Source organism: Lampetra fluviatilis, chromosome 20, assembly GCF_964198595.1.
Source record: "Lampetra fluviatilis chromosome 20, kcLamFluv1.1, whole genome shotgun sequence".
Lineage (NCBI taxonomy): Eukaryota > Metazoa > Chordata > Hyperoartia > Petromyzontiformes > Petromyzontidae > Lampetra > Lampetra fluviatilis.
The window spans coordinates 2,215,054-2,239,502 of NC_136294.1; the positions used below are offsets into that span (position 1 = coordinate 2,215,054).

General features: G+C 48.2%; 1 protein-coding gene and 1 long non-coding RNA gene across 5 annotated transcripts in view; both read left to right on the forward strand.

Annotated features, from left to right (window-relative positions):
- Nucleotides 1-18,980, forward strand: part of MED27 (mediator complex subunit 27) — a 72,887-nt gene extending 53,907 nt beyond the window's left edge. For all 3 annotated transcript variants that reach the window (XM_078865342.1, XM_078865341.1, XM_078865343.1), the window contains 5 exons: nt 4,997-5,090; nt 10,277-10,384; nt 14,006-14,047; nt 15,212-15,289; nt 16,115-18,980. In XM_078865342.1, coding sequence (XP_078721468.1) covers nt 4,997-5,090; nt 10,277-10,384; nt 14,006-14,047; nt 15,212-15,289; nt 16,115-16,249 — 457 coding nt within the window. In that variant the 3' untranslated portion in view covers nt 16,250-18,980. The remainder of the gene's footprint in view (nt 1-4,996; nt 5,091-10,276; nt 10,385-14,005; nt 14,048-15,211; nt 15,290-16,114) is intronic.
- Nucleotides 18,981-19,464: 484 nt separating this feature from the next.
- Nucleotides 19,465-24,267, forward strand: LOC144937835 (uncharacterized). 2 transcript variants are annotated; one of them, XR_013637782.1, is made up of 3 exons: nt 19,465-19,518; nt 22,152-22,226; nt 24,044-24,267. It is a non-coding gene; the product is annotated as an uncharacterized LOC144937835 (long non-coding RNA). The 2 variants fall into 2 exon arrangements; XR_013637783.1 differs by lacking the exon at nt 19,465-19,518 and adding an exon at nt 19,554-19,744.
- The last annotated feature ends 182 nt before the right edge of the window (nt 24,268-24,449 follow it).

Below are 24,449 nucleotides of genomic sequence, written 5' to 3' on the forward strand. Positions count from 1 at the left end.
ATTACCACCGTTTTACTTAAACACACACATGCATGTCCCGCAATACACACACAAACACCGTGAAACTTATACACGCACACAGGCTCCCGACGATACAAATACGCACAGTCCCCGCTACACACACACACACACAAACCGCTCACGAGCCGCAAATTGAGCTGTGCCGCAAATTGATCGGTGCCGCGATCGGGGGGGCGAGGGGGGGCGAGGGGGGGGGGGCGTTGTTCGTCCCGCGGTTACGAAGCCCGACGTGAAGGGGCGGTGGCGGCGGCTTCGGAGTCGACGAGGCCTGGCCGCTCGAGGCCTCGCGAGAGCGGTCACCGAAGTGGACGAGGCCTAAGGCACCTCGGGGTGGCCGTGCTCGCCGCGCACCGGTTGCCGTGAGCGGGGGGGGGGGGAGCCCTTCTTCCCCGTGCAATGCTGGGGGTCTCTGCCGAAAAGCCAATTAAGCTCAGCATATTTACACCGGGTGTGTTTGGAGAAGGCGGGATTAGTTAGCCGTGAGTGCACGTGTGTGTGTGCGCGCGCATGCGCACGCTCGTGACTTGTTACCACATCTGAGTTGACCTGCGCTGGGTTTTTTTAGTTTATTATCTGGTTATCCTAACATCACAGTCATCTTACCACCTTGACCCCCCCTCACTGCCCTCAGACATCCACCGAGGGCATCGACACTTCAATTAGCGTCCCAGTCATTGAGGAAACTTTGGGGGGTCAATTCGCTCCCAACCGGTCGTGGTCGATGCGGCGCACGCGTACAGGCGAGCGTAACGCGCCTGTGCGCCTGGCGTGGCTTTTACGGTGCCGGGGAGATGTACTGCGTTCTGGATATTTAATGGGGTCTCGTTTATTATCGGGCGGTAAAAGTGACAAATGCGTAAATGGTGGCAGTAGCGTGCGTAACGATTGCGGTTCGGAGCGTTCCTCGTCTTAAAAGACTTTATTGGGGCCAAAAGAATACGTGCTCACGATGTACTGTTTTACGTGCGTACGAGGAGCAGCAGGAGAGCATTGAACACATGGGGATTCTCTCAGCAGTTGAACCAACCCATTGTTTAGCCTTGGCTTTTGAAGGTCCCTTCTCTATTATAATTATATGCTGGAATTTAATTATCGTGTTCAGGTAATGCGAGGGCTATTGGGCGTGTTTGTTCATTGCATTATATGCGGCTCCCACGAAACTTTTTCGTCAGTTTTCCTCCGTGCATTAGTACAATTTATCGTGCCATTTTAATAAATTGGCTGCACGTCAGAGTAACGGTGCACCGTACATTTTTAAACGCCTTCGTACAATGTACAACACATGTTTCCCTTGCAAGACGCAAACAACCCAATCATGCAGATCTGCACTCTCTGCACTTGCATTAAAAGCTCGCCCGGCAGTTTAATCACCCGGTTAACAAAGACCAGTTTAAGGGGTGTCAAAACATGGCATGAGCTTATAAAACATTAAAATCCAATTATATTCGCACATCCAGCCGCATTAATTAATAAAGCCGCGGTTTTCAGCTGTCGACGGTTGACCAACGCCCCTCCGCCGCTCCTGGATGGCAAACGGCGCCAACGCCACCGTCCCATTCGTTTGTTCGTTCGTTGGTTCCTTGACGCGGCTCCCTCTGCTGCCTCTGCATCGCTCTCTACCCTGGCCACTTGAAAAGCGACCGCGCGCGCGTGCACGTTCATATCTCGCGGCGAACTGGAGCGGGAGAGAGCGTGCGAGCACCTTGCGTTGGCGTTGCCTACGCATTGAAAAACAAAAAACCGTTCGCTCGCTCGCTCGAGGTCGACGACGTTTTGGAGATGTACCCGGTTGTGCGGCGTGCGGCAGAAGAGGTCAAAGTGTTATAATGAAACTGACACTGCCCTACCAAATGGACGGCTTACTTGGAATCTCGAGCCATGCGGTGACGTAGGAGGCTTTCGCAACCAATATCATCCATAATACAGGCTTTTTGGGTTAGATCGCGTAAATAAATAAACTTGCCGTTAAACCCGCCACCACCCGACACAGCCAAATCAGTAAGGTTTGTCAGATTGTAAATGTTGTACTCGGAATGTAAATGTTGTGGCTTGGCTCTCCAACACACCGGTGTGCAGTACTAGCGTAAAGTAGCTCTCGGAGACACCGTCTTGTCTTTCTGTATATTTATCATGAACAACGTCCGCTGACAACTCAGCGAGTGACCACGAGTGACTATATACACTTGGGAAGTTCGACTCTGTCCTGAGATGGCATAGCTCTAGTCTGAAGACAACTCGAAGACGATGGAGACGACCTCCGCTCTTGTCACGCTTTCCCGCCATTGGATCCCGTGCTGCCCCTCACGTGACCCTGTCAACGCTCGTCCAATCGTCAATCATCATGAGCACGTCCATTAGTAACCATGGTCCCGGGGAACCATACTGTCCCTCTATCGCTCAGTACTGTCTTTACACTAGTAACGAATTGGCATGTTCTGTTCATGTGACGAGCTTTACTAACTGGCTGTGTCGGGTGGGGTGGCAGGTTTAACGACAAATTTTTATATTTACGCGATCTAACCAAAAAAAAAACTGTTATGTAGAGAAGGGTATTTACACGCGTCCGCAATGGCTGCTAATACGCCGTCGCGGAAAACTTTTGTTTCGCCTCCCTTCATGAGCAGAGCTCCCGTGCATCGCGTCACATTGTCCGGATACGGAATGTGTCAGCTACATGGGCGAAAGGAAGTTCGTTTCGTTGGAAAGTGACCGACCGCGCAACGTTGCGCGCAGCGGAGGGCAGAACGGAAAAGTCGGTAGTTTGTTTCTATGCTGCCCACGTCCATGCTCCCCCTGCCTTCACCACCAACCTGCACTGGTCAAATAACCGCCATGACTCACGCACGGCGTGGCGAGGCCCCTCATCTAGCAGTGAATTGACAATTGCTATATCAATTGGGAAGTTGACCGATCTTGGAAACGGTGAGAAATGCCACATCTGTTGTTGGGTCCTCCGAGCGGCTCGTGATGCCATCGTTGGAAGCGCAGGGCCACAAATCTGTCGCCTCTGGAGCGGTGCTCGGAAGACTACCGTCATTTTTTTAAACATGTCTTCCTCGCGTCACCAATTGTCACGCGCCGCGTGCGCCTTGAAACAAACGACAGCTTTCGTGCGGATGCGGCATCGCGCGTGACTTTGAGTGGCGGCATTGGGGCGGACCCCAGGGTTAATTGCTTTGGATTTTGATGGATTTTAGTCACTTTTTTTTTTAAAGATCCCAGATTGCCTTGTCCCCACGGGTTTAGCTGAGCCTCTCATTCCCGCACCCCAGGGGCCACCGGGGTCACGCCGAAAGGCGCGCGCACAAAAGTTTTATTTTGCACGCAAAAAAAATATTTCGTCGTCATCAGCATCGGCCATGATCAATCTACTGCTGGCGATTTCCTCACCAAGCCCGTCGCCATCTGTCACGGTCCCACAATGCAATAATCCACCAAGCTCCCCGCACGCGATCCGATTTCGAAGCTCCGCCTCTGTGGTGCACGTGCTCTCGGGTGCATTGCCTCCTTCGGCTGCCACTCCGTCATTAGTCTCGACACCCGACCATCATCCCTTCTCGCAATGTTGCTCTTCCCAAGCGCACTCACGTTTTTTTACTTGCATCCAAAACAGCATCTTTAAATGTCGTGGTCCACGTGCCGGCGAGTCGCAGGCGTTCAGCGCCGTGTGTCCGCGCCATGCGCACGCAGACGGAGCCCCGCGGGAGCCGAGCCTTTCGGACCGCGTCCCGCGGCATCCTCACGCCAAACATCCTCAGCTCGACAACTCCCCTCGTTATCCGCCTCCCGTCAACTCCCATCTCTTACGGGGCTCTTCCCCCGCCACCCTCCGGCCCACCCTGCCGCCTCCTCTTCCAGCATCCCTTGCACGACGCACACACGCACGCACACCCCCTCCAAACCCCTTCGCAGTCCCCTGCGGGCGTTCATCAATATTTAAGGACGCCTGTGATTGAGTCTGCACCGGGGGAGAGGACACCTCCGCTCCACGCTCGATTATCCCTTGGGTCAAGGTCCGGCCCGGCTGAGAAGTTTGCCGCATTTTCCAAAGGGGGGGGGGGGGGAAATCTCTCATTTGATGGCGGAAACGAGGGAACTGGCGGGAGAGGGCGGGAGGAGGAGTGGGGAGCGGGTGGGGGGGAGGGCGGGGGGTGGTACAAAGGGCATGGCGATTAACGGGGCTTTGTTGACCTTTGCGCCCAAGCATTTGCCCAGGGGGGGAGGGGCGACCTTCGTAAAATAAAAGTTGCGACGTGCGTTTGCTGCGTCAACCCATTTCCCCGCACAGACGGGCGGCCTCCGTGTTCCCCCGTCAGCGGCCCACGGGCCGCAGTGACGGGCCCTGGAAACGGCGAGCGAGGATCGTTGGAGCCGGCACTTCCAATGGCCCCCCGCGCATGTCCACCCATAAGCCTCCAATTTGCTGGCAGGCACCACGAACAGCATGATTGGGAAGGAAAGGGTGCAGTTATGAATTTAAATTTGATTGAAGTGGGCACGGAGCTGATTTTCAGCCCGTTTTGGTTTGCGGTGTTATGGGCAGGCAGGAGATGGTAGTGATGGGGTCAACTGGGAACTGGTTATTGATGTGTTGTGTGTGCGTGTGTGTATATGTGTGTCTGTGACTGTGGCTTTGCATTGCAAATTTGCGTGTGTCTGCAAGTGTTATGTGTATTTTTCATTTTTGTGCATGAGCGTGTGTCTCCGCGTTTATCCGCGTGTGCGTGTATGTGCACATCTGCGTGTACGTCCCTGCCAGCCTCATCAACCGCTGAACCCATAACACCTGAGTGTGACCTCAACCTCCTACCAGCAAACTTTTGACACTTGGCACAGCCACAAAGGAACGCACGTAGCCTGGCGCAAGCGCCGTGGTGACATCGCTTACCGGTGAAATGACAGTCGTTGCAGTTTGTACGTCTGTGCGAGCGCGCACGTCTTTGTCTTTGTGCGTGCGCCGCGTTTGCGCGGTCAGGTACGTGGACGAGGTGATCACACGCATGGATCGTCTGTTCGGCGACATGTCCTTCACGCTGTCGAGGCCCAGCGGAACATCGGCCATCGTTGTGGTGAGCTCCACTCCCCTCCTTCGCGCACCGCCCGCCCAAATCCAGCGCTCGTCAGCTCCACGGATCGCTGGGTGCGTTCGTAGCGTCATCGGCAACTCGTTGACCATTAATGTCGCTTAACGCAGGGCACAGCGCAGCAGCCGTGTCGTGATCTGCCGATTAAAATTGATTTGTACGATTTGTATTTATATGGTGCCTGAATACAACTACACCTCAAGATGTGGCTACAACCACAGGCTGACGTATGCATCATATAGACGGTAATATATGTGTGTGTATAGATTGAACAGGAGCAGGGAGTCAGCAGCACGGATGACGGGTGTAAGGCAGTTCCATTTTGTGAGAGGGGGCAGCTGAAGAGATACGTGCACTGAAATCGCATTTGTTGAAAGTCAGTTATTTACGATGCGTGCAGATATTCTGAAAATGGTGTGCAAACGATACATTTTCGATAGCGGACGGTAATACGGACCAGATGGAGGGTAATACAAACCAGACGGAGAGAAGAAGCAACGACAAATGAGGTGGAAAATTTTCGATTCAAAATTATTGACTCTTGCATTGAATCACGAGTCTGAATAAACTCATTGAATCGCTGGCGGGGCAATGCTTCCTCGTAACTACATCGATTTCATCGATTCACTTTTGGTTTGCCACGCTCGCGATGCCTGCGTTTAAATCGTGCATGTAAGATTGCGATGTGTGCGATTTAGGCAAATGGTGTGCGAACGCTACGTTTAAATCGACAATTCAGCCAATGGGAAGGTGGCTGTCACAAACCTCTCGTGGGCCGTTTGCTTGTTGCCCACCGCGATCGTTTCTTCTCTTCCTCATTCTCATTCTTTACTCCCCCCCCACCCCTCCTGCTCTTCTGTCCATGGCCTGGGCACCGTGCGGGAACATTGTTACGGAAGCGTTAACCTTCATCATCCCTTGTGTATCGGCCAAGGTGTGGATGCAATCAGTGCGGCTACACGACCTTTGTGTACCCGACTCCCTTCATTATTTACCCTGCGTCCTTTTGTAATAAAAGAAAGACCGTGCCATATTGAAGTGGAGGGACACAAAGCAAAAAAAAAAAATCGTATACAATATATATGAAGAAATAAATCCCTCCCGAGATGAGAATGGAAGTTGAGCCGCTGTATTGTGGAGTCTGGTCACGGTGGTGAGTTTGCCTTTAATTAAGCAAGACACAGGGGTGGCAGGCAGTGGTGGGAGATGGGCGGGTGGTGGGCTGGTAGCCCCTTCCCCGTGCCGTCCCGGTGGGTTTGGACTGTGCGATGCCTGACCGTCCGTACGGTTGGACCCGAGCATCGGCTGAAATTACGCAGTTCGCAGAATTCCTCCGTGTACGACCTGCGAGCTTCCAGCTGCAAATTTCTTGACGTCAGCCGGCGCCTTCCTCGCCCAGGAGCCGCGTGTAACGGGGCTTATTATTATTATAAGGAGCACCGCGTTTGTTTTTATCTCGTGGATGATGAGGGACACGTATGCTTGGAACGAAATGAAGGATTTGTTTGTAAATGGGGGCGAGGAATCCGTAGAGACCAATGCGACGGTCGCTCTCGAGAGGTGAAATATGGTAAATGGTAAAAGAATGCAAGGTAGACAAAAACAAACTCGTGCTCCAAGATTTTGTAGGAAACTGGCTGGAAGATTAAATGAATGAAATTTGAAGAACACATTTTCCAGACAATGCTATTATTATTATTAATATTACGTTTAGAAATCCTCACCGAGTTTCAAGTTTCTGTTTTAAGAGAGTCCTGCCAAGTGTTGTGTGTAGTCAGGGGAGAGATATTGCTGTTATGTGTAATCCCAATTGAGTAATGTGCAGGTAAAATTTCAACATTGGTATTTTTTTTTGGCCAATACCAGTTACATTGTATGCATTTGTTTTGCTATGGGTAGGAACCAAGAGAACATGCAGGAAACCCATGCAACACATCGGGAATAGAACCCAGGACTTTCTTGCTGTGATTCGTTGCTTAATACCGATGCTTGAGCTCGCGATACATTCAGCGGGTAGCGTGCATATAAATCGGTGTTTTTCTGTAGCCAGCAGTGACCGCTACTTTCAGAAAGAATGTAAACATAGACAAAAGGAAAATTGGTTCTTGGATCGAACGTGGAAATTCACCGAATTGGCAATGGTGGAGGCGGATTGACTCATTGTGCCTAATCTGTGTTGCTTTTGAAGAAGACCACCTTCGTATAAAATGCTACGTTCGCCTACATTGGAGCTCATCATTATCCCATGAGAAGGTCAATGTGTAGTGACATCGCGGATGTCACTGTAATGCCGGCCCGAGAGAGGCACGGCACGACGTGCGATATCGTAACATCGCAGACACCACTCGCATGTGGGTGCAGTACCGGCCCTAGAGGGGCTCGGTGAGCGCTGACTGACAGTGCTGGATGGAGCCACGCTCTACGTGCAGTGCCGACCCCTACAGGATAGGGTGTGAGAGTGCCGGCCATGGAAATGGGGTTGCTAAGGGCCATGGCACTCTGGCTGACCCCGATGGCCACGTGACCGGTTAAGTCTACACAGGGCCCCCAGGCGGGGGCTAGGGGTGGTCACGTGTCAGGGCCGAGATCCTGCTCGAGGATTCTAGAAGGTGGGCGTGGCTAAGGGCGGGGCCAGCCACGCCACAGAGGATATAAGCCGGGTCCCCGAGAGGGACCAGCTGCTGTTGTTCATCCTGAAGAATCTACGTTCTACGTCCTACAGAGTCACCAACACGTGGACCTGGACCCAAGCTGTGGTCCGGTCCGTTGTAGCTATTTACGGTGTAATTAGTGCAGTTAGCCTGGTGGTCAACCACCGTATGTTGTTGTCTTGTTAAGGGGCTGTTACCCCGTGTGTTGGTATTAATAAATGTGTTGCCTCCAAGAAGTGCGTATGCGACTCAGTTGAACTCACTACAAATGCATCAATTTACATTATAATCCAGATAGACCCTTAATGGGAGAGCACGCTTCTCTGTTTGATACGTCTGGTTGTTTGGGGACACATGAAGAGTGCCGCAGTCGCTGATCAACACCGGGATCGAACACGCCATCGTCGTCAGCCTTGATCAATCCGCTGTTGGATGAAGGCCCTCCCCGAGCCACCGCCGGCTCTCGCGGTCCGCCACTTGTGACGTTTCACGTAACGGACGTGTCACCGCCTCTCAAATCGTCACGGCACCACGAATCAATTTGTTCGTCAAAAGTGTTGAGGTTTTAATTGCCCTACAAGGTCAAAGAATAACGCGCCCTCCTTGAATTAAATACGCAAGAAAACAAACAGCTGCTGCGAATAATTACGCAGCTGTTCCACCCGTCTCCATTTTTAACCCCGCTTTTCTCTAATGTGGGGGGGGGAGGGTGGGAGAATGTCTTCAGCGCGACACGTGGGGCGGCTTATCGTTTTGCGCGTGATTTGATCGGCTAAGCAACGAGGTTGCATTGTGCGCCGCGGCTATCTCTCCCTACAATTTTATTTGCACATCGTCCTGGCCCCTCTCGTGAATCGTTAGTTTATTTTTTGTTATTCTTGCTGTTGCATTTTTCTTTTCTTGTTTTAAATAAGCAAGTACAATTCTTTTGCAGCGTAATCTCTCCAATTATGGAAGCGTTTGGATTTGTCACGGTTCATGGCGCATTGTTGCCAAGCGCAATGGGTCCCCCCCCCGCCGCTAATAACGGGGGCGTAGCGAGACGAGCTCCGCCGGATTACCGCGTGACCTTCCGCAAGGCTGGCAAAGTCGTGGTGGGTTTTTTTCGCCTTCACGGCACGGCTTATTATTATTATTATTACTCGTGCCGGTTGGCAGCACAAGCCACGCGTTGAATAGAGCTGCGCGTTATTACGGAGCGCCTCCACCCGCTCCCCCCCCCTGCCCCTGTTTAAATTAACCAGCACGCTGTTATGGAAATCCGCCAGACCTTTTCGTGAAGGTTTTTTTGTTTGTTAACTCCGTTCCTGTTTAATTTCATCTCTTCTTCGAAATCATCCTTTAGCACGCGCGCGCCGCTAAAAGCCCACGACCGTCTGTTTGCAAACTGGGTCCAGCCGACGAGAGGGACTGCACTTGTTACGCGACGTGTTATACGAGTCTGCGTGTGTGCAGTCTACGATTGTGCGCACGCCTTTTGGTATGTGATGCTGCTGGATTGGCAGCATCACAATTATGGCAATCACTGGGACCACGTGTGGGTGCGCGTGCTCTCCCGTGTAGCTGTGACGAAATGTGAAATATTACGATGCACACGTTAGCCCTGGGATCTGTTTAAAATCTGTACTTCTGATACTCGTTTTTCACTGATCATTACGGTGGATGTGTTATGCGCATGCAGATTTCACAGGGAGCAGCAAATTGAGTTGGCCCTGCCACCGCTGTGTTCTTCACGTTATCATATTTAATACGTATATATTGTTGTATTTCATCACGTCTTCATTCGTGCAGTCTGTTTAAGGACAAGGTCATCCGTGCTAAAACACCTGCATTTAAAGTCCCGAACGGGAAGCATAATGGATAGAAAATGAATTTCGCACGAAGTAATGCTGCGTCAAAGGGCACGATCATTCGAATTGCATCGTATGTGCTTTCATCCGAAATGGGAATGAGAAACTGCGTGTTTGGGAAACCTTGTAAGTTATTTTTAGAATGCACCCTCGTGCTGCATTAAAACTGCGCCGAATGTTTAGCGGAGTTGCTGGCCGTGGGTAGCGGCCGTGGCTGGGAATTATCCACGCTCACCAATCCAAGGTGCACCTCATCCCCCTCTGGGAAGAGGCTGCCGCTGGCCTTTGTGATGAATTCTACTTCATGTTAACTGGTGCACGCTGGCGGTGACATGTCCGCACGTGTTCGTGTGTGGATGCGTGCTGGCACGTGTGTACGTGCGTGTGGGTGGAGTGGGACGTGACAAACAGTGTAAAATATTTTAACCATCCTGGGCCTTTCCATGGTCGACTCGGCCTTAAATGAATACCAGGTGCTTCGTGTAAACATCAGCACTTGGAAGACAAAGGCGGCCAGGCGTGTGATGCTGGCCAGCCTTCATAAGTGCTCGCTAACGGCATTTGCCCCAACAGTCTATTAAGACTATGGGGGGGTTCTTTGTCTTCGTACCTGTGCGTGGGAGCATGCGAGTGCCAACCCGTGTGTGTGCCTATGCACGTGTGTCGGCAGATCTCCCTGGGGAAGGTGCTTCGAGCGCTGGTGGTGATGCGCAGCCTCATCCTGGAGCGTGTCGTTGTCAAGGCTCTTCACGAGAACATTCAAACCGAAGATGGCAAGGTACGACCCCGGGGCCGCGTTAGCAAAGGGGCCAACGTTGCCCCTGGCCCTTCTACCCCGGTCCGAGAGGGGTGAGGGTCAGAGGGGCAGGGAGAGCTGTCGAGGGGGGTGGGGGACCTTCTAGACTAAGCTATTCGGCGGCCACGAGGTCAATTTTGCGAATGCAGCTTTCGTTGACGTGGGCGTGAAGCCCTTCAAGGTTCACGGCCCAGTGTGCAACAACTTTGACCTCGGCTGCATTCGTGTGGAGGCCTCCGATGGCCCGGTGCCACCGTTGTTTTGCACCCAGTCCCGCACCGCACACGCCATTCGCCTTCGCGTTTTGTGTCACATTCGGCAAAGGAATTATTAAAAGGTCCGATGAGAGTGATTGCATTAATCTCCTAAGCCATTCACCGAGGGTGTTTGTGATTTTTGTGTTATTGCCGCTGGGAGAATTTGTTTTCCCGACTGTGCGCGTAGTAGAGTTATTTATATGAACGCGGTGCACATTAACCAGGCGAGAGCTGATTTCCAAAGGAGACTTGGGTGGATACGCAAGGGAAGTTATGAATTTTTGTTGGCAAATTTTTTTGAAAAAAATGTCACAATTGGTATGTTGATTATAACTTACACGCACATGGTCTTGATTCTAGAGATAATTTCACAGGGTCTTTTTAGTCAACTTCACAGCAAAAAAGTATTTATCGGTGTCCTGTAAAATTAATCCGTAAAATGTATTGGGTGGCCAGAGTAGACGCTAATTTCTGCACGTTTAGGCCTGTTTCTGAATGATAATTTGGTCACCGGTTGATCTAGAGTGTTGCACTCGAATCGCCGCACGCTACATATTATGGAGGAAAAACAATTACGCGGAGAACTGCTAATAAAAATTTCAACACCGCATTCCATGCGGCATGAGTTGAAGGGGTTAACGCTTGGAATTGGAGTGAAAAACCTCATATCAAGGTCATGCAAATATTGTGCCGTTGCCAGACAAGCATCTGTCAGGTCGGGCGCATGCCTGCTGCGATGTTTTTTAAAATGAAAAATTGCCCGCAATAAATTTCCCGCCACGTCCCAGAGATTTACACGAGTTGTTTAGCACCAATTATCGTTGTAATGGCACAGACCATTTAAGTCGGACCCAACCCCCGCTTCAGCGACGGCGTTTCATTTCACACCCCCCACCGGCGCGTCTCGTACATCCAACATTTGCCCTCGCTACCCCGTTACCTTTGCGGTAGCGGCTAAATTGAAATTGATTAACTTTTAAATAAATAATTATACACTCGGCGCGCGCCGCCGTAGCTTTGAGGAGGCGCTGCGGCTATAAATGCAGGTTAAGCTTTGGCCCAGGGCTCTTCCCCTCTCGGGGTTTCTTCATATTTATATTTTTCCACTGGGCAGCTGATTGATGGGAGAGCTGGGTTCCTCGTGGGCGCTCTGCGTAGCGACTCCGCCGTGTTTGCGAACACGGCCGGTTTCTCCTCTCGGCTCGCGGGGAGGAATTTGCCGCGTGGCCTCTGGCGCCTCGGAGATGGCCTCGTGCCACCCTTCCCTCCTCTTTGTCGCCCGGAAGTTCCCCTTGGGTCTTTATTGAGGAGGCGATAGCCCCGTCACTCGATGGCGACTCCCTGCCCCCACCTGCTGGCCGTGCCTGCATCACGGCCGAACGGGAATGTTGAGTGGCTCGTGTCGGAATCTGGGTTGTTTATTCTGGAGGAATCCGATGAGCTGTGAGGCTCACAACAACAAACAATCGAAAAATTACGATCGGAGTGAGAGAAGAGGTAAGCAGGTCACTAATCCTAAATAAATAACAACGTACACAGTGTAAATACAAATTAGAGAAGCATCGACCACGTGAGAAACAATGCGATAGTGTATCATAATCATCGTCGTTGTTCTCACTTCATTATCTACGATTGCACTTTTACATACCAAAATTATACGAATTCCACCGAGAGACAGGCAGTGGAACGCATGGATTAGAGAGCATACGAAAGCTATGAACGTCACATCGACTGGAGGAGAGTGAGTGGGCTTGGGCAGAATTGCGTCGCTCGAAAGGACGCTGATGGGTGGTCGAGGCTAGTGACGGAGAGGCAGCAGCCCAAGGGAGGGGAACATGCCCCAGAGTGTCCGTCGTGGAGGTGGGAGCGGTGAACTCGACTCATGTGCAGATAGGCATTGGATTGGATTGTTGCTGTGCAAGACTACGACAGATGGCGGCGGCCTGGGAGAAGCCTTCGACCAGCGGTGGTTCGCTCACGGCTGATATTAATGACATACAACCACGAGGCAGTTTGTTTACTTGCACATGAACAAAGCGGGAGCGATAATTTTAAGCAATCAAGAGAAAACCCAGTGGCCAAGAATAGTAATTATATTATCAACGTAACTAAACCACTTTTTCATGACCCAAGTGAAGAATTCATTTTTGGGGGGAAAAAACAAGTATGTATGTAAGTTGAACTTTCGCAATGTCCGTAGGCAACCGTGTTAATCAGGGAAGGACAACAAACGAAGCACAAATAGCCATTGTAAAGAAATGCGTTTTCAATTGAGATTTAAACTATGAAAACAAAAGCAATGAATTAAAATGTAACCTGTGCCTTTGATTTAACGTACTGTTTATGTTCTACAAGGGAGGCTTGGCTAACTTCGAAAAAAACTTACACAATGCATGTCGTTAACACTACCTTGTTATAATATTTTCTGTTATTGTTATATCTTGCTGACCCGTGCCTATTGAGCATCTGTGACAAAGAGCTTCATAGCCCATCGGATTCCTCCAGTCTAAATCAAGATTCTGATTCTGAATTAAATTCATAAGGCGCCATTTTTAGCAATGGATCTCGGAGCGCCATGCGTATGAAGGAGGAAAATCGGTGAGATGTAACCGGGGAGAAAAAGACTAAAGAGACGAGATACGATCTAGAGGAGAGAGAGAGAGTGGCCGTGTTAAACAGGTGGTGGGGGTCTTCAGCAGGGACTTAAACGTCTTCGTCATCGCCAACTTCCTGACCTCCCAAGGGCAAAAAAAAAGTGAATGTCGCAGTATGCCCATCAAATAGAGCCTAACAGCTTATTGAACCATTCCTGCTGAAGTAAATAAGATGTACCTTATCTATCTAATGTGAAGAACATCTACGGCTCAAAATATTACCAGACTGTTAACGACGCAACGAGTGAGGTGGAGGTTTTTCCCCGTTAATTTGCACTGGCAAACCACAGCCAACACATTACCGTTATTGTTTATTTTTGTTTCCACACGAAAAAGCCGTTTCGTATGGCGCGTAATTTAGCTGCCCGCTATTTCCCAGTTTAATATTTGACTTTGACACGATCACGTCACAGTGGAAGATTGTGGGTTTTTTTTTTATTTTCACCCGTTAAGGGCTCACTTTTCAGAAGAAGATGGGGGTGTTATTTATTTCTTATTTTTTTCAAAAGTGTCCGTACATTATCGAGTTGCTGGCTACAGGAATCAAACTGGCCCCCGCGTCATCTGGCTCGATAACGATGCCACTGATTGCCGGAGTGGCTGCTTCTCCCAGCTGATTTTTGTCTGCATTGTTTGCATTGCTTCTCCCCGCGGTGAACCCTGTCATTATCGCCCCCCCCCACCCACTACAGTTGGATTTGTGGTCCAAATCGCGTTACCTGGTATTTCAAAAGGTATGCCTTTTTATTATTATTTTCCTCAAACGTTTCTTCCGTTGTGTGTACACTTTTTTTGAGAGAAGATGATCAGCAGATAAGATCGGCTGATCTTTAGAACAAAAGCCTGAGCTCGCACACGCATTTTACACATTCGCATTTCAGAAAATGTGTTCAAAGAGCAAGTGTCCGTATTATCTCAAAGCCGGAAAAATTGTACAATGCACTCGCGGCAGAAGGGCAGAGCGGGGCTTTTTTTTTCTTCCATTTCGTAAATTGCAACTCCGGCGGTGTAATTATGGAGGCAATGTTGTGCGTCACTCTCGACGTTTTAATTTATCACAAAATCCAGAGGAAAAAGACGTCTGCGATTGTGGCTTGGCGACGCGTCTGTTATTACTTCCACCGCTGTAAAAATATTGTGTGTTTGTGCACATGCATTATTGCGGCTGCCACTCATTGCATCACTTTTAAAATACTTGCAGCTCATTTGTAAAGCCCTTTTAAATATTCTGTCATTTCAAAGCAATTGCCGTACACACAGAAAAATGTAATTTATGGATTGTAGCTTTGTAAAAATCTCCTTCGGCTATATTTATAGATGTCGGAAGCACGGTGTACATTTTGTGTGAGAATATATTTTGACAATGGAAACATCGTTTTATTTCCATAATTACTCTCGTGCGGGTTTGCGGAGACAGTTTAAGTGTTACGCGTTAAAGGAAGGCTTATCCGTGTCCAGCTTTAAAGTTCCTTTTGGAGAGGCACCAACTGTTTTTTTTTTTCAAAGTCGGACGATGCTTCTATTGATGTGTCCTCTTGCTTTAGATGTGAACATTTAATTGAATGAAAAAATCAAACGGATACCAACCAATTTCCTTGCCAAGCAAAAGAGAACGCACATATATTTTCAGGCACTCAGGTTATTTTTGTTCATTGTGCTCAAAAACTCACTCTGCTTGTCCATTTAATTAAAAGGATTGCAGACCTTGCGCTAAATATGTCTGTTGGAATGTCAACACACTGAATGTTTGATCATTGCCGTGTCTGTCCCATAATATGGGGGGGGGGTTGAATTGTTGACAATTGTTGGTGTTGGCTTGGTAACCAATTTATTTTGATAAGAAGTGCCTGGAAACAAAGTCAATATATTTTTCCCTAACCCTAACATTATCGTTTCAGGTGACTGATCATGCCACAGCTGCCTCTCTGCACTATCAGCTCCCACATTTGCCAGAAGTAGTCATCCGCTCTTTCATGGTAAGGAATGTTTTTAACAGTTTTTTAACGAAGGTTCAAAGCATTAATTCATAAGCTCTGTCCGTCCGTTCATCTGTCTATAGAGTGGGTCAGCACGACAACTCTCATAAAGATGAACCAATATGAACAGAATTTCAGTAAAAAGTTGTTGAGCAATGAGCACCTTCCCCGAGAGAAAACAGGACCGAATTGATGGAAGCATTGTCCAAAGCTTGGTGATAAAAAAAATCCAGGATTATCCTTATCAGTTGAGGCAATGACATCATTGCAGGTGATATCATCTTTCTGTCACGCATCATGCACGCTCATCTCCCGATGACGTCATTGCACGTTAAGCCATCGTTGTGCTGGTGTGAACGTGTAATTATTGCCGCTAATGAAATGCTTCCGAGGGCAAATGCTTGTTGGAAGGCGTCACCGAATCTGTGTGCTCTCCATAATGTGTGTTGCTCGTTTAATTTTGACACCTTCAAACATTGCCGTGTAGTGTATTATGAGGGTGTGAATGCCGATTGGATTATCCCATTTAATTCCCTCCCAGCCAGGTCCTGCACCTCTCTTCATTATCACACATAGCACTTTCACAATCCTGCATAGATATTTAAACCCCCGTAACATACATTTCGGTCGGGTCGACGATCCTTAAATATTTCCGCATCTGGCACACCACATCCAGTATACCTTTCGCTATGGGCAGTGGCTACTTTCGTCACGTTCCACTGACTCTATTCTCCCAAGTGACTCGGAAAATCTCGAGTGGGAAATTAAGCCCCGATTGTACCTGCTCGCTTAGATAACCTTTGACCTGTATCCTGTTTCTTGCAGATGTGGATGCACAGCTACATTTCTTTGTTCCAAAGCACGTGTCAACGCTGCGGCAAGCAGCTGCAGGATGGGCTTCCGCCAACGTGGAGAGATTTCCGCACCCTCGAGGCTTTCCACGACACCTGTCGCCAGTAGCACACACCTGAGCGTCTGGGAGGACCGTGGGGTAGAATGTTGAACCCAGGTTAGATACGTTTGTACTCGGCCGTCCGATGTGGTATTCGGGTTGTACCGAGTGTTGTTCAGCGCGATGTTTCGGGTCCACCTGCTGGGAGATTTTTTTGGGAATTGAATTAAGCAGCCCACCTACACCGTCAATCGTATAGTGTTGGCCACTGTTGATGATCTTGCTGGTTCCATTTCGCCGAGCTCAGCTTTCTGACGTATGGCCGGCCAGTGGGCGTATTTCGCTAGCTGGTGCACGGAAACGTCGAGCATCATGCCAATCAACACATGGTACAACCCAAAAAACACATCGGAGACCTATAAGGTACAACCGCATAAAACCTCCGTGGTAAATGTTGTACTTTCTGGTATTTTTTTGGTCCATGTACAGCGTTTTGTCAACCGACGACTGGATGAGGGCCTATCCACGCCGTGCCGGTCGTTGGGGTTATTTAACCATAACTTGACCACAGTGCTGATTGGTGAAAGTAACCAGTTTCATAGCACGTGATTTAGCACAGTGCGCCATAACATGTGGGAGTACCTCAACACTGTTACCCTACCTATACCAATCGTCAAGCTGTGGTACAGACAAACACTTGCCCAGTGCTCGAAATGCCGTGCTGCCGGGAGATGGAATCGAAGCGGCGACCTCTGGATCGCAAAGTCGAGTGCGCTCACCATCACACCACGGCAGCATCCACATTAAAGCCACGTACAATAACTTGAGGTTCATATTGATGATTCTTGTAGAAACTGACGCGCATGCATTCACATTGGAGCCTGGCACGGCAGCGCGTAGTAATTGCGGTACAGAATTGTTAGTCTTGGGGGTAATTAGGTAACCACTCAATTAGTAACAGATGGGGAGAGGGGGGGGAGTTGGGTCTTTCAAATTGTTAATATTTTCTAGGCAGCGTTTTGCATTTAATAAATATACCACGTGGCCATATTTTGCTGTGTGTGATTTTCTTTATGAAGCATGAATTATTAAAGTGGTTTGAGCAATCGTATAACCTGTTTTGTGGCCTTGCACAGAATATTAAAGGCAAACCTCACCGAACGCAGAGGTTACATGCCTGGAAAATGATGTTGGACAAAACTCCGTTTGACAAATATTATGCGAAAAATAGGGTTGCATTCCTGGGTCCAAAATGATCACCCCCTCCCTCTTGTTTAACCAATTCTACGTGAATTCCGCCCTTGCTTCACTAATCGCTGTCCATTTACTGTGTGTACCCTTTTTCAATTTAACACCTAACCGCCGCGGCACCCACGCCTAACGCTGACACTGCATTCCCAGCCCGACGCTCGCCCCGAACGCCGTCACTTGAATGTTAACCATTTGCCATCGAAGCGTCCATATGGCTGACGTCCTCGACGACTGGGCGGCTGGATGTGACCTCCAATGTTGCGACATGCTGATGATGTGCACATCGAGTTTTTACCAAATTATAAAATGCACAAACTTTTGCCCGTGTCAATAAAGTTATACAAGTATCGGGTCACATGCACACTCTCATGCATACCGAAATTAGAATTCGTACCCCCAACTTTTGATTAAAAGTACAGGGGAATAAAATTTTTAAAATCGTATAATCAGAACATTGTGTTAGGTGTAAGAATCTATCATTGTTTATTAAAATCTCGCCGTTATTGCTACCACTATGGATTCTACATGAATCACGATGCCAAAATAATTGGGTGGGGAGTTAATCACATTGTGACCTTGAATCGTGTCAATTCATCAAATCCTATCATGGGGAGTTACTGAGCCGAGTGTCTTGGAAAACAAATGATCACAAGTGCACAGTGTACCATATTGTCGCACAAAAAAAGGTCTTGTTTAGAGTGGGCAGATGTTAACTACCTCGCCTGGTATACAGGAGGTCGTGTGATCGATCCCGACCCTGGCGCCTGCTGTATATTTGTAGTTTGCGTGTCTCTCTCCCTGTGGTCGTGTGATTCTTTTTCTCCGCGTCCTCCGGTTTTTCCCTCCACATTTATAATCGTGCGTTTCGAGTATTTGGCTGCGATGAAATGTCCACGTGATAAGCCACTTCATTGAGCTATCATTTGCGATAGCCAGGAGCTATATAGCTCAGTGGGTATTACCTAGTAAAATAAAAAGTTTAAAGAATTGTTAAATGTCTGGCCATCTGTGGGGATATACGATACAACTATCAACAGTGGAATGTCGAGTGTGTAAATTAGGCGTAATTTATGAAGAGATACTTTAAAACATACTTCAGTGCCATCAACATTATTTCAGGACCCCCCTAGATGACTACAATTTATTCTAATAATGATTAAGCTTCGCTCCATATTGTATCATTAATTTCCGACCATTAGGCTAAATGCACACAATTTGTGCAAGTCTTGATACGAGCCATGTAATTTATTGCAAGCATCGTACGGATAATCTGTCCTCATCGCTACATGCCTATTACAGTCAAACAAGTCGCATTGAAGTTGATTATAGACTGTGTTTGAGGGATACAGCCACAGCTATATTTGTACAAATCTAGGATCATTTGTGAAGGCACAACGGGATGAATATTCCGAAATAATTGGGCAAACAAGGCCAGAAGATGACACTTGTTGGTCTTGGAATGTAGCCAGAATTTACGCTTAATTCTGATCCGCTCTTGATGTATATTTGCGTCATCTGCTGGACATCTGTGAAAACTACTGAACATTTGTGGGGGGGGAAAAGATGTATAGCTCATCGGAATCCTCCAGAATAAATACTGATTCTGATTGCTGTTATCCATTTTATTTGTCTTGCATCATCATCACCACCAGGTAATTTGTGGGATAATTCTAACCTGGGTCACCAAAAGCAATACCCAGTGACCGCGGTCACCAACAAACAAATTACCTAGTGGTGGTGGTGATACACAGCGGGGCATAAAAACACAAACAGCAACACGATCGTCCACAACACGCGTTCGTTGAAGGGCCATTTGCCCGAAACGTCGCCCCCCGTGATATATTTTACACCCTTTAAAGGCCACACACTGTTGTGGACAAACGTGTTGACTGGTTAAACAACTGATCGCGACTCGGTACGCGATATAACCCCCCAAAATAAAATTTAAATAAACCTTTAGCAATTAATTTTTAAAAAGCCAAACGCGTTTCGCTGCTCCCCACGTGTTTGTTTGCGGTCTCCATGGCGACAAGAAAAGCGTCGCGGCCTAGCGATTCCAGCGGGCAAGTCCGACGACTTCACCAGCGTAAACGCGCCTCTCACTTCGCACACATTCTACAATTTAGCAATTACATTTCAAGGGGCCTCCTGTCTATCGTCTCGCACCGACACCAGATGTCGGGCGACGCGCGCATTCGACGCGTTGACATTTCGGCTGCGGCGGCTCTTAGCTCGTGTATGTTTAGATTGCGATGCTGCGCGCTGAGCCGTCGGGGTTTGTTGTAATTTATTAACGAGAAGAAGATCTCTCGGTGAGTGGCAGCGTCTTGTGAGAGAGTGGTGGTGGAAGATGGAGCGATGAAATCAGCCCTGGTTGCTGGAGGAAGGGAAGCGAGGTTGGATGCCGATTGCTCGGGAAGATTAAGGAGGGACGCCTTCATCCAGCAGTGGAGAGGATACAAGGCTGTGATTGTTATTGTACCACGTGGTTGAAGGCTGCCTAGAGCCGTGCTTTTATTAAGGGCGACCACTGCGCATAACAAGGCGTTAAGTTGTGGAACAGCGGAGAGCCGTGCAGCGAAATCTATTGTTGTACTGCACTTCTACGTGCTGTTGTCACCAAACGCCATTGACCAGCGTGGTGAAGTATGGTCAAATGACCCCCCCACAACCATCCGAGCGGGGGGGGGGGCTCATCCAGCAGTGGTTTGACAAACAGGCTGCAGCGTATTGTAACGCAGCCTAGGCTATTGTATTAAATAGTTACTGAAGCACAGTCCTAAAGGCTCATAAACGCCAAGCCGCCTATAACAAACGGCACTGGCAAAAGTTGAGCATCGATGAGACTCAAAACCGCTACGCGATTCTCTCGCTAAGCACCGATTGATTTAAACAAAACAATTAAATTGTTTGACCTGCACTGGATTGAACCGCTCCCGAGGTTCGTAAATTCACTTCGCAGCGGGATGATTTAATCATCATCATCATCATCAGCCATGAGCAATCCACTGCCGGATGGAAGCCCCCTAACAAACCGGCACCTCACGATATGGCCCCATGCAACGATCCATTTAGCACCTTGCTGCCTTTCCCCCGCACGTCCGATTAACACGGTTGGCTACGTACGGGGCGAAAGAAGTTCAACAATCATAGCACGCAAACTGCTCTCGTCGCTACATCTCTGTGGTAGTTCGTCCTCGGACGCGTTCCAGCCCTTGGCCGTCACTCCGTTGTTATAATTCTTGACTATCGTCATTCCGAATATGAATTCTTGCAGTCACGAAAGTTTTAAGTCAAAATGTAACAGTTGTTGATATTGAACGACCCAGCAGCACCCTCTGCTGTTAGCAACAACAAAACACGTAACAATCGTCAATAATACCGTGGCTTTCAAATATATAATAAAACACATTTAATAAACGACGTTTCGGGCTATGGCCCTTCTTCATTGCACGTAATTCATGGTGCATATCAGAATACGTTTTAATACTGGAGGAATCCGATGAGCTATATTGATGTCCAGCAGGGGCAGGTAAAGACGTTACAACAAACAATAAAACATGATTTAATGTATCATAATAGCACATCTATTATGTCAGGCTAGCTCGAATCAATGCTGGAGAACTGCCAGATATGAGCAAGGCCCCTCTCTTGAAGATATGGGTCCGAGTTTCCACGGAAAAGTATTTAGTTAATATACAAATAAGATGCAAAGAATTGTCTTTGCTAGTTTACTTTTAAGCAACAAAGTTCCGTATTCTATCTGCTGGTGGGGGGGGGGGGGGAGCGGTTGAGCGGTGGTTAGATCACCGCAAGCATCAACTCCGCACCTTCGATTAGAACGGTTGGCTACGTACGGTGCGAAAGAAGTTCACCGTACACACATCAGTGGCGAGTGATATCTCGTCTGTGGCCAGCGTGGTGAAGTATGGTAACATAACCCTCACGACCGTCGTTTGATGAACAAATGGGTTTGTAAAGTATGTATTCAATGATTTGCTGGATATCTCGTTCATTTAAGTAGGGGACCTCCCTGTACATGGTTATTGTTGGTGTAATAAGAATGGACGAGTGGAAAATAGAGTAATTGATTAATTGATGGCTACGTCGTGTGAACGAGACGAATTACTCGGTGGCCTCAATGTCCGTTTGCATTAGTTAAGTGTTTTTTCCCCTCCCAAGCACCTGCATTTGAGCTTTTCACACCAGCAGCTGTGTGAGAATTGAATGACCAAGCCCAGATTGCACAGCACGCAAAAAAAAACCCACATGTAGTCGGAATAATTGGTCAATAGCAACAATTGATTGCCTTTGTGTGACTTAATTGAACATGAGTGTTTGAGGATCTCCGTTGATCAGGTTAATTTCCCATGCTGGACGATGACCACAACTGACAGTGTCGCAGCGGTGCTGGCTGCTTTCCACGTGGATAAGGAACAAAAGCGGCCCGGGTGGCGGCTTGCAATCAGGTTGCAATTTAAAATCCCGGTTGGGTCGGTTGACTCAGCCCATCATCCTTACGGGTTCGGTAAAATTGGTACTACTTTGTAGGAAAGTCAACCGTGGTTGTGCTGTGGAGTGACTTGCCCCCGCCGTTGGCATGCATAATTTTCTACCACTGACTCAGGGCTGTGAACAGGAGATGGGCACCACCTCCATGCTCGTTTTAGCAATAAATCACTAACTTCGAGTTTAAAAGCAACTGTGAACATTTTGCAGAGGGCCATACCAGGGTTGCTGTCCATGGATGTGGATCGCCGTCAGGGCAATGGAGAGGAGAGCTGCAGTACACAGGTATGTGTAAACAAAAGTAACAATCGTGCGAGAGTACATTTCACCACCTTGAAATAAAATGCTACGTCAGTTTAACACGTAGGCTTTCGCGACCAAAATACAACGTAGATCCAGCGGCCGATGGACACGGCGGCTCCATGAATTCCAGCTGCATTTGTGAAGACAGAAGAACTTTAGACAGGTTTCCAACCACTGTAATTATCTGTTTATCGCACATGAATTCCAAAATAGATGTCTTATTTCCATACTAAATGAGTTACGTGTTACAATGTTTGGTGGATTATTACATCGCTAGGCAGTGAGTGATGGCAATGGCTTCCAGCAGTGGATCATAACTGATGATGGTGAATTCAATGTATGCAAAGTCCAATGAACGTTATCCTAAGTACAAATCAGTTTCTCATTGATTTAATAAATTAAATAACACATTCCTGCGGAGGGAGCTGGTAGGAACGTTGGGTTGCTCGGTCAATGGCCAGGGTCAACGGCGGCGTGGTGTATTCCGCAAATATGCCCGACTGTGAGGGCAGGCACAAGCCGGCGTGAGTAGGTTAAACGTTGAGTTTATAAGGGCACCACGGGGTGACCAGCCCCTCCCCACCCAGCCCCACCCCTCCCACCCTCCCCACCCAGCCCCTCCCCACCCAGATCCTCCCCACCCTCCCCACTCAGCCCCACCCTCTCCACCCAGCCCCTCCCTGCACGACGGACGGACACAATAATCCCCTGTGGGCTGGTGGAACCAGGTGGTTCCTACCAATATTAAATATTTCCACTTAGTTCAAACGATTTTTTAAAGTATATCTAAGTGTAGTGGCTGAACTTCTTGCGTTGTCACTTTCAGATACGACCAAATATAATTAATTCAACGTGACATTTTTGTAAGTTACTAGGCTATTAAGGACATCATAATTAGCCACTTTTCCTTTGAATCCTACATGGTACAAATGAGGCTCTTTTATACACACACAGACAAATCGAATATTCTCGCTAAAATATTGTCAAATTAATACTTCACCAATGAATCCACTACAAATAGTATGAGTTATGTGTTAAAATGTAAAAATAACAGCGAGTTATGTGACCCCTCCTATTTGCTAAATATACAATGTTATGTTTTGTATCAAGAATATTAAGCATACACATTGTCAATGTCGTGTAACCATTATTAGCATTGTTGACCTGTGCGTACAGCCGCTCGCATGCAAATGTGTTTTGAAACCTTACATTGCGTTTTCGCAAAAGTGGGTCTTTTTTCCCAGAATGAAAATGAGTAGATGAGTTCGTCCTCTTAGGTATTTGTGAAGTGGTAGTACAGCCTACAGTCAGTCCACTGCTGGATGCGAGCGTTCTTCTACCGCGAGGGTCATGCGCGAGGTATCTGATCATCAGAGGTGTGGACTCGAGTCATGTGACTTGGACTCGAGTCAGACTCGAGTCATGAATTTGATGACTTGCGACTCGACTTGGACTTGCATAACAATGACTTTGTCCCACCTATGAGATGTGGACTCGAGTCATGTGACTTGGACTCGAGTCAGACTCGAGTCATGAATTTGATGACTTGCGACTCGACTTGGACTTGCATAACAATGACTTTGTCCCACCTATGCTGATCATACTTCACCACGCTGTTCAACGTCGCTTGCTGAAGGCGAAGAGCATATAGGTTCAGTACGAAAATGGATGTTTCTGCACGACTCTCCTGTGCGTGTGTATGTATATTATTACTACTACGACGGGTGTACTTTGTGCTGTTATATTACGATTTTGTGTAAGCCTATGTTTAATTTTTGTATTTTTTTTTTTATCATGAGGCTGAAGATGAACAAGGCGCCCCGCCATGCACTTTCCCCACGGCGGTTTCTGAGGAGCAGCTGGAAGGAGCAAGGAGAAGGGCTCGCAATCGCATGCAGTTCATCGGCTCCGGGGCCGTCTTCCTGCTGGATGATGGCAGAGGTCAAAGGGCAGGACCCAGCATGCAGAACGTCTTGGAAGACAAAGCCAGGCAGCAGTGGGTTGTGTTTCTAGTGTCGTACATTTTCCCACGATGTCGTTTTTAATGTCCATCTCGCGCGGCAGCTTTTTGCATACCCAATGCCCCTTATGGGTTTATGATATTGGTGGCAAAGCAAAGCGTGTGCCAAGACACAGTGAATGAAAAGGTGTTGTTATTTTTACGTTTTGTCGAGGTATTATAGCTTGAAATCCACGTCGTCTAGG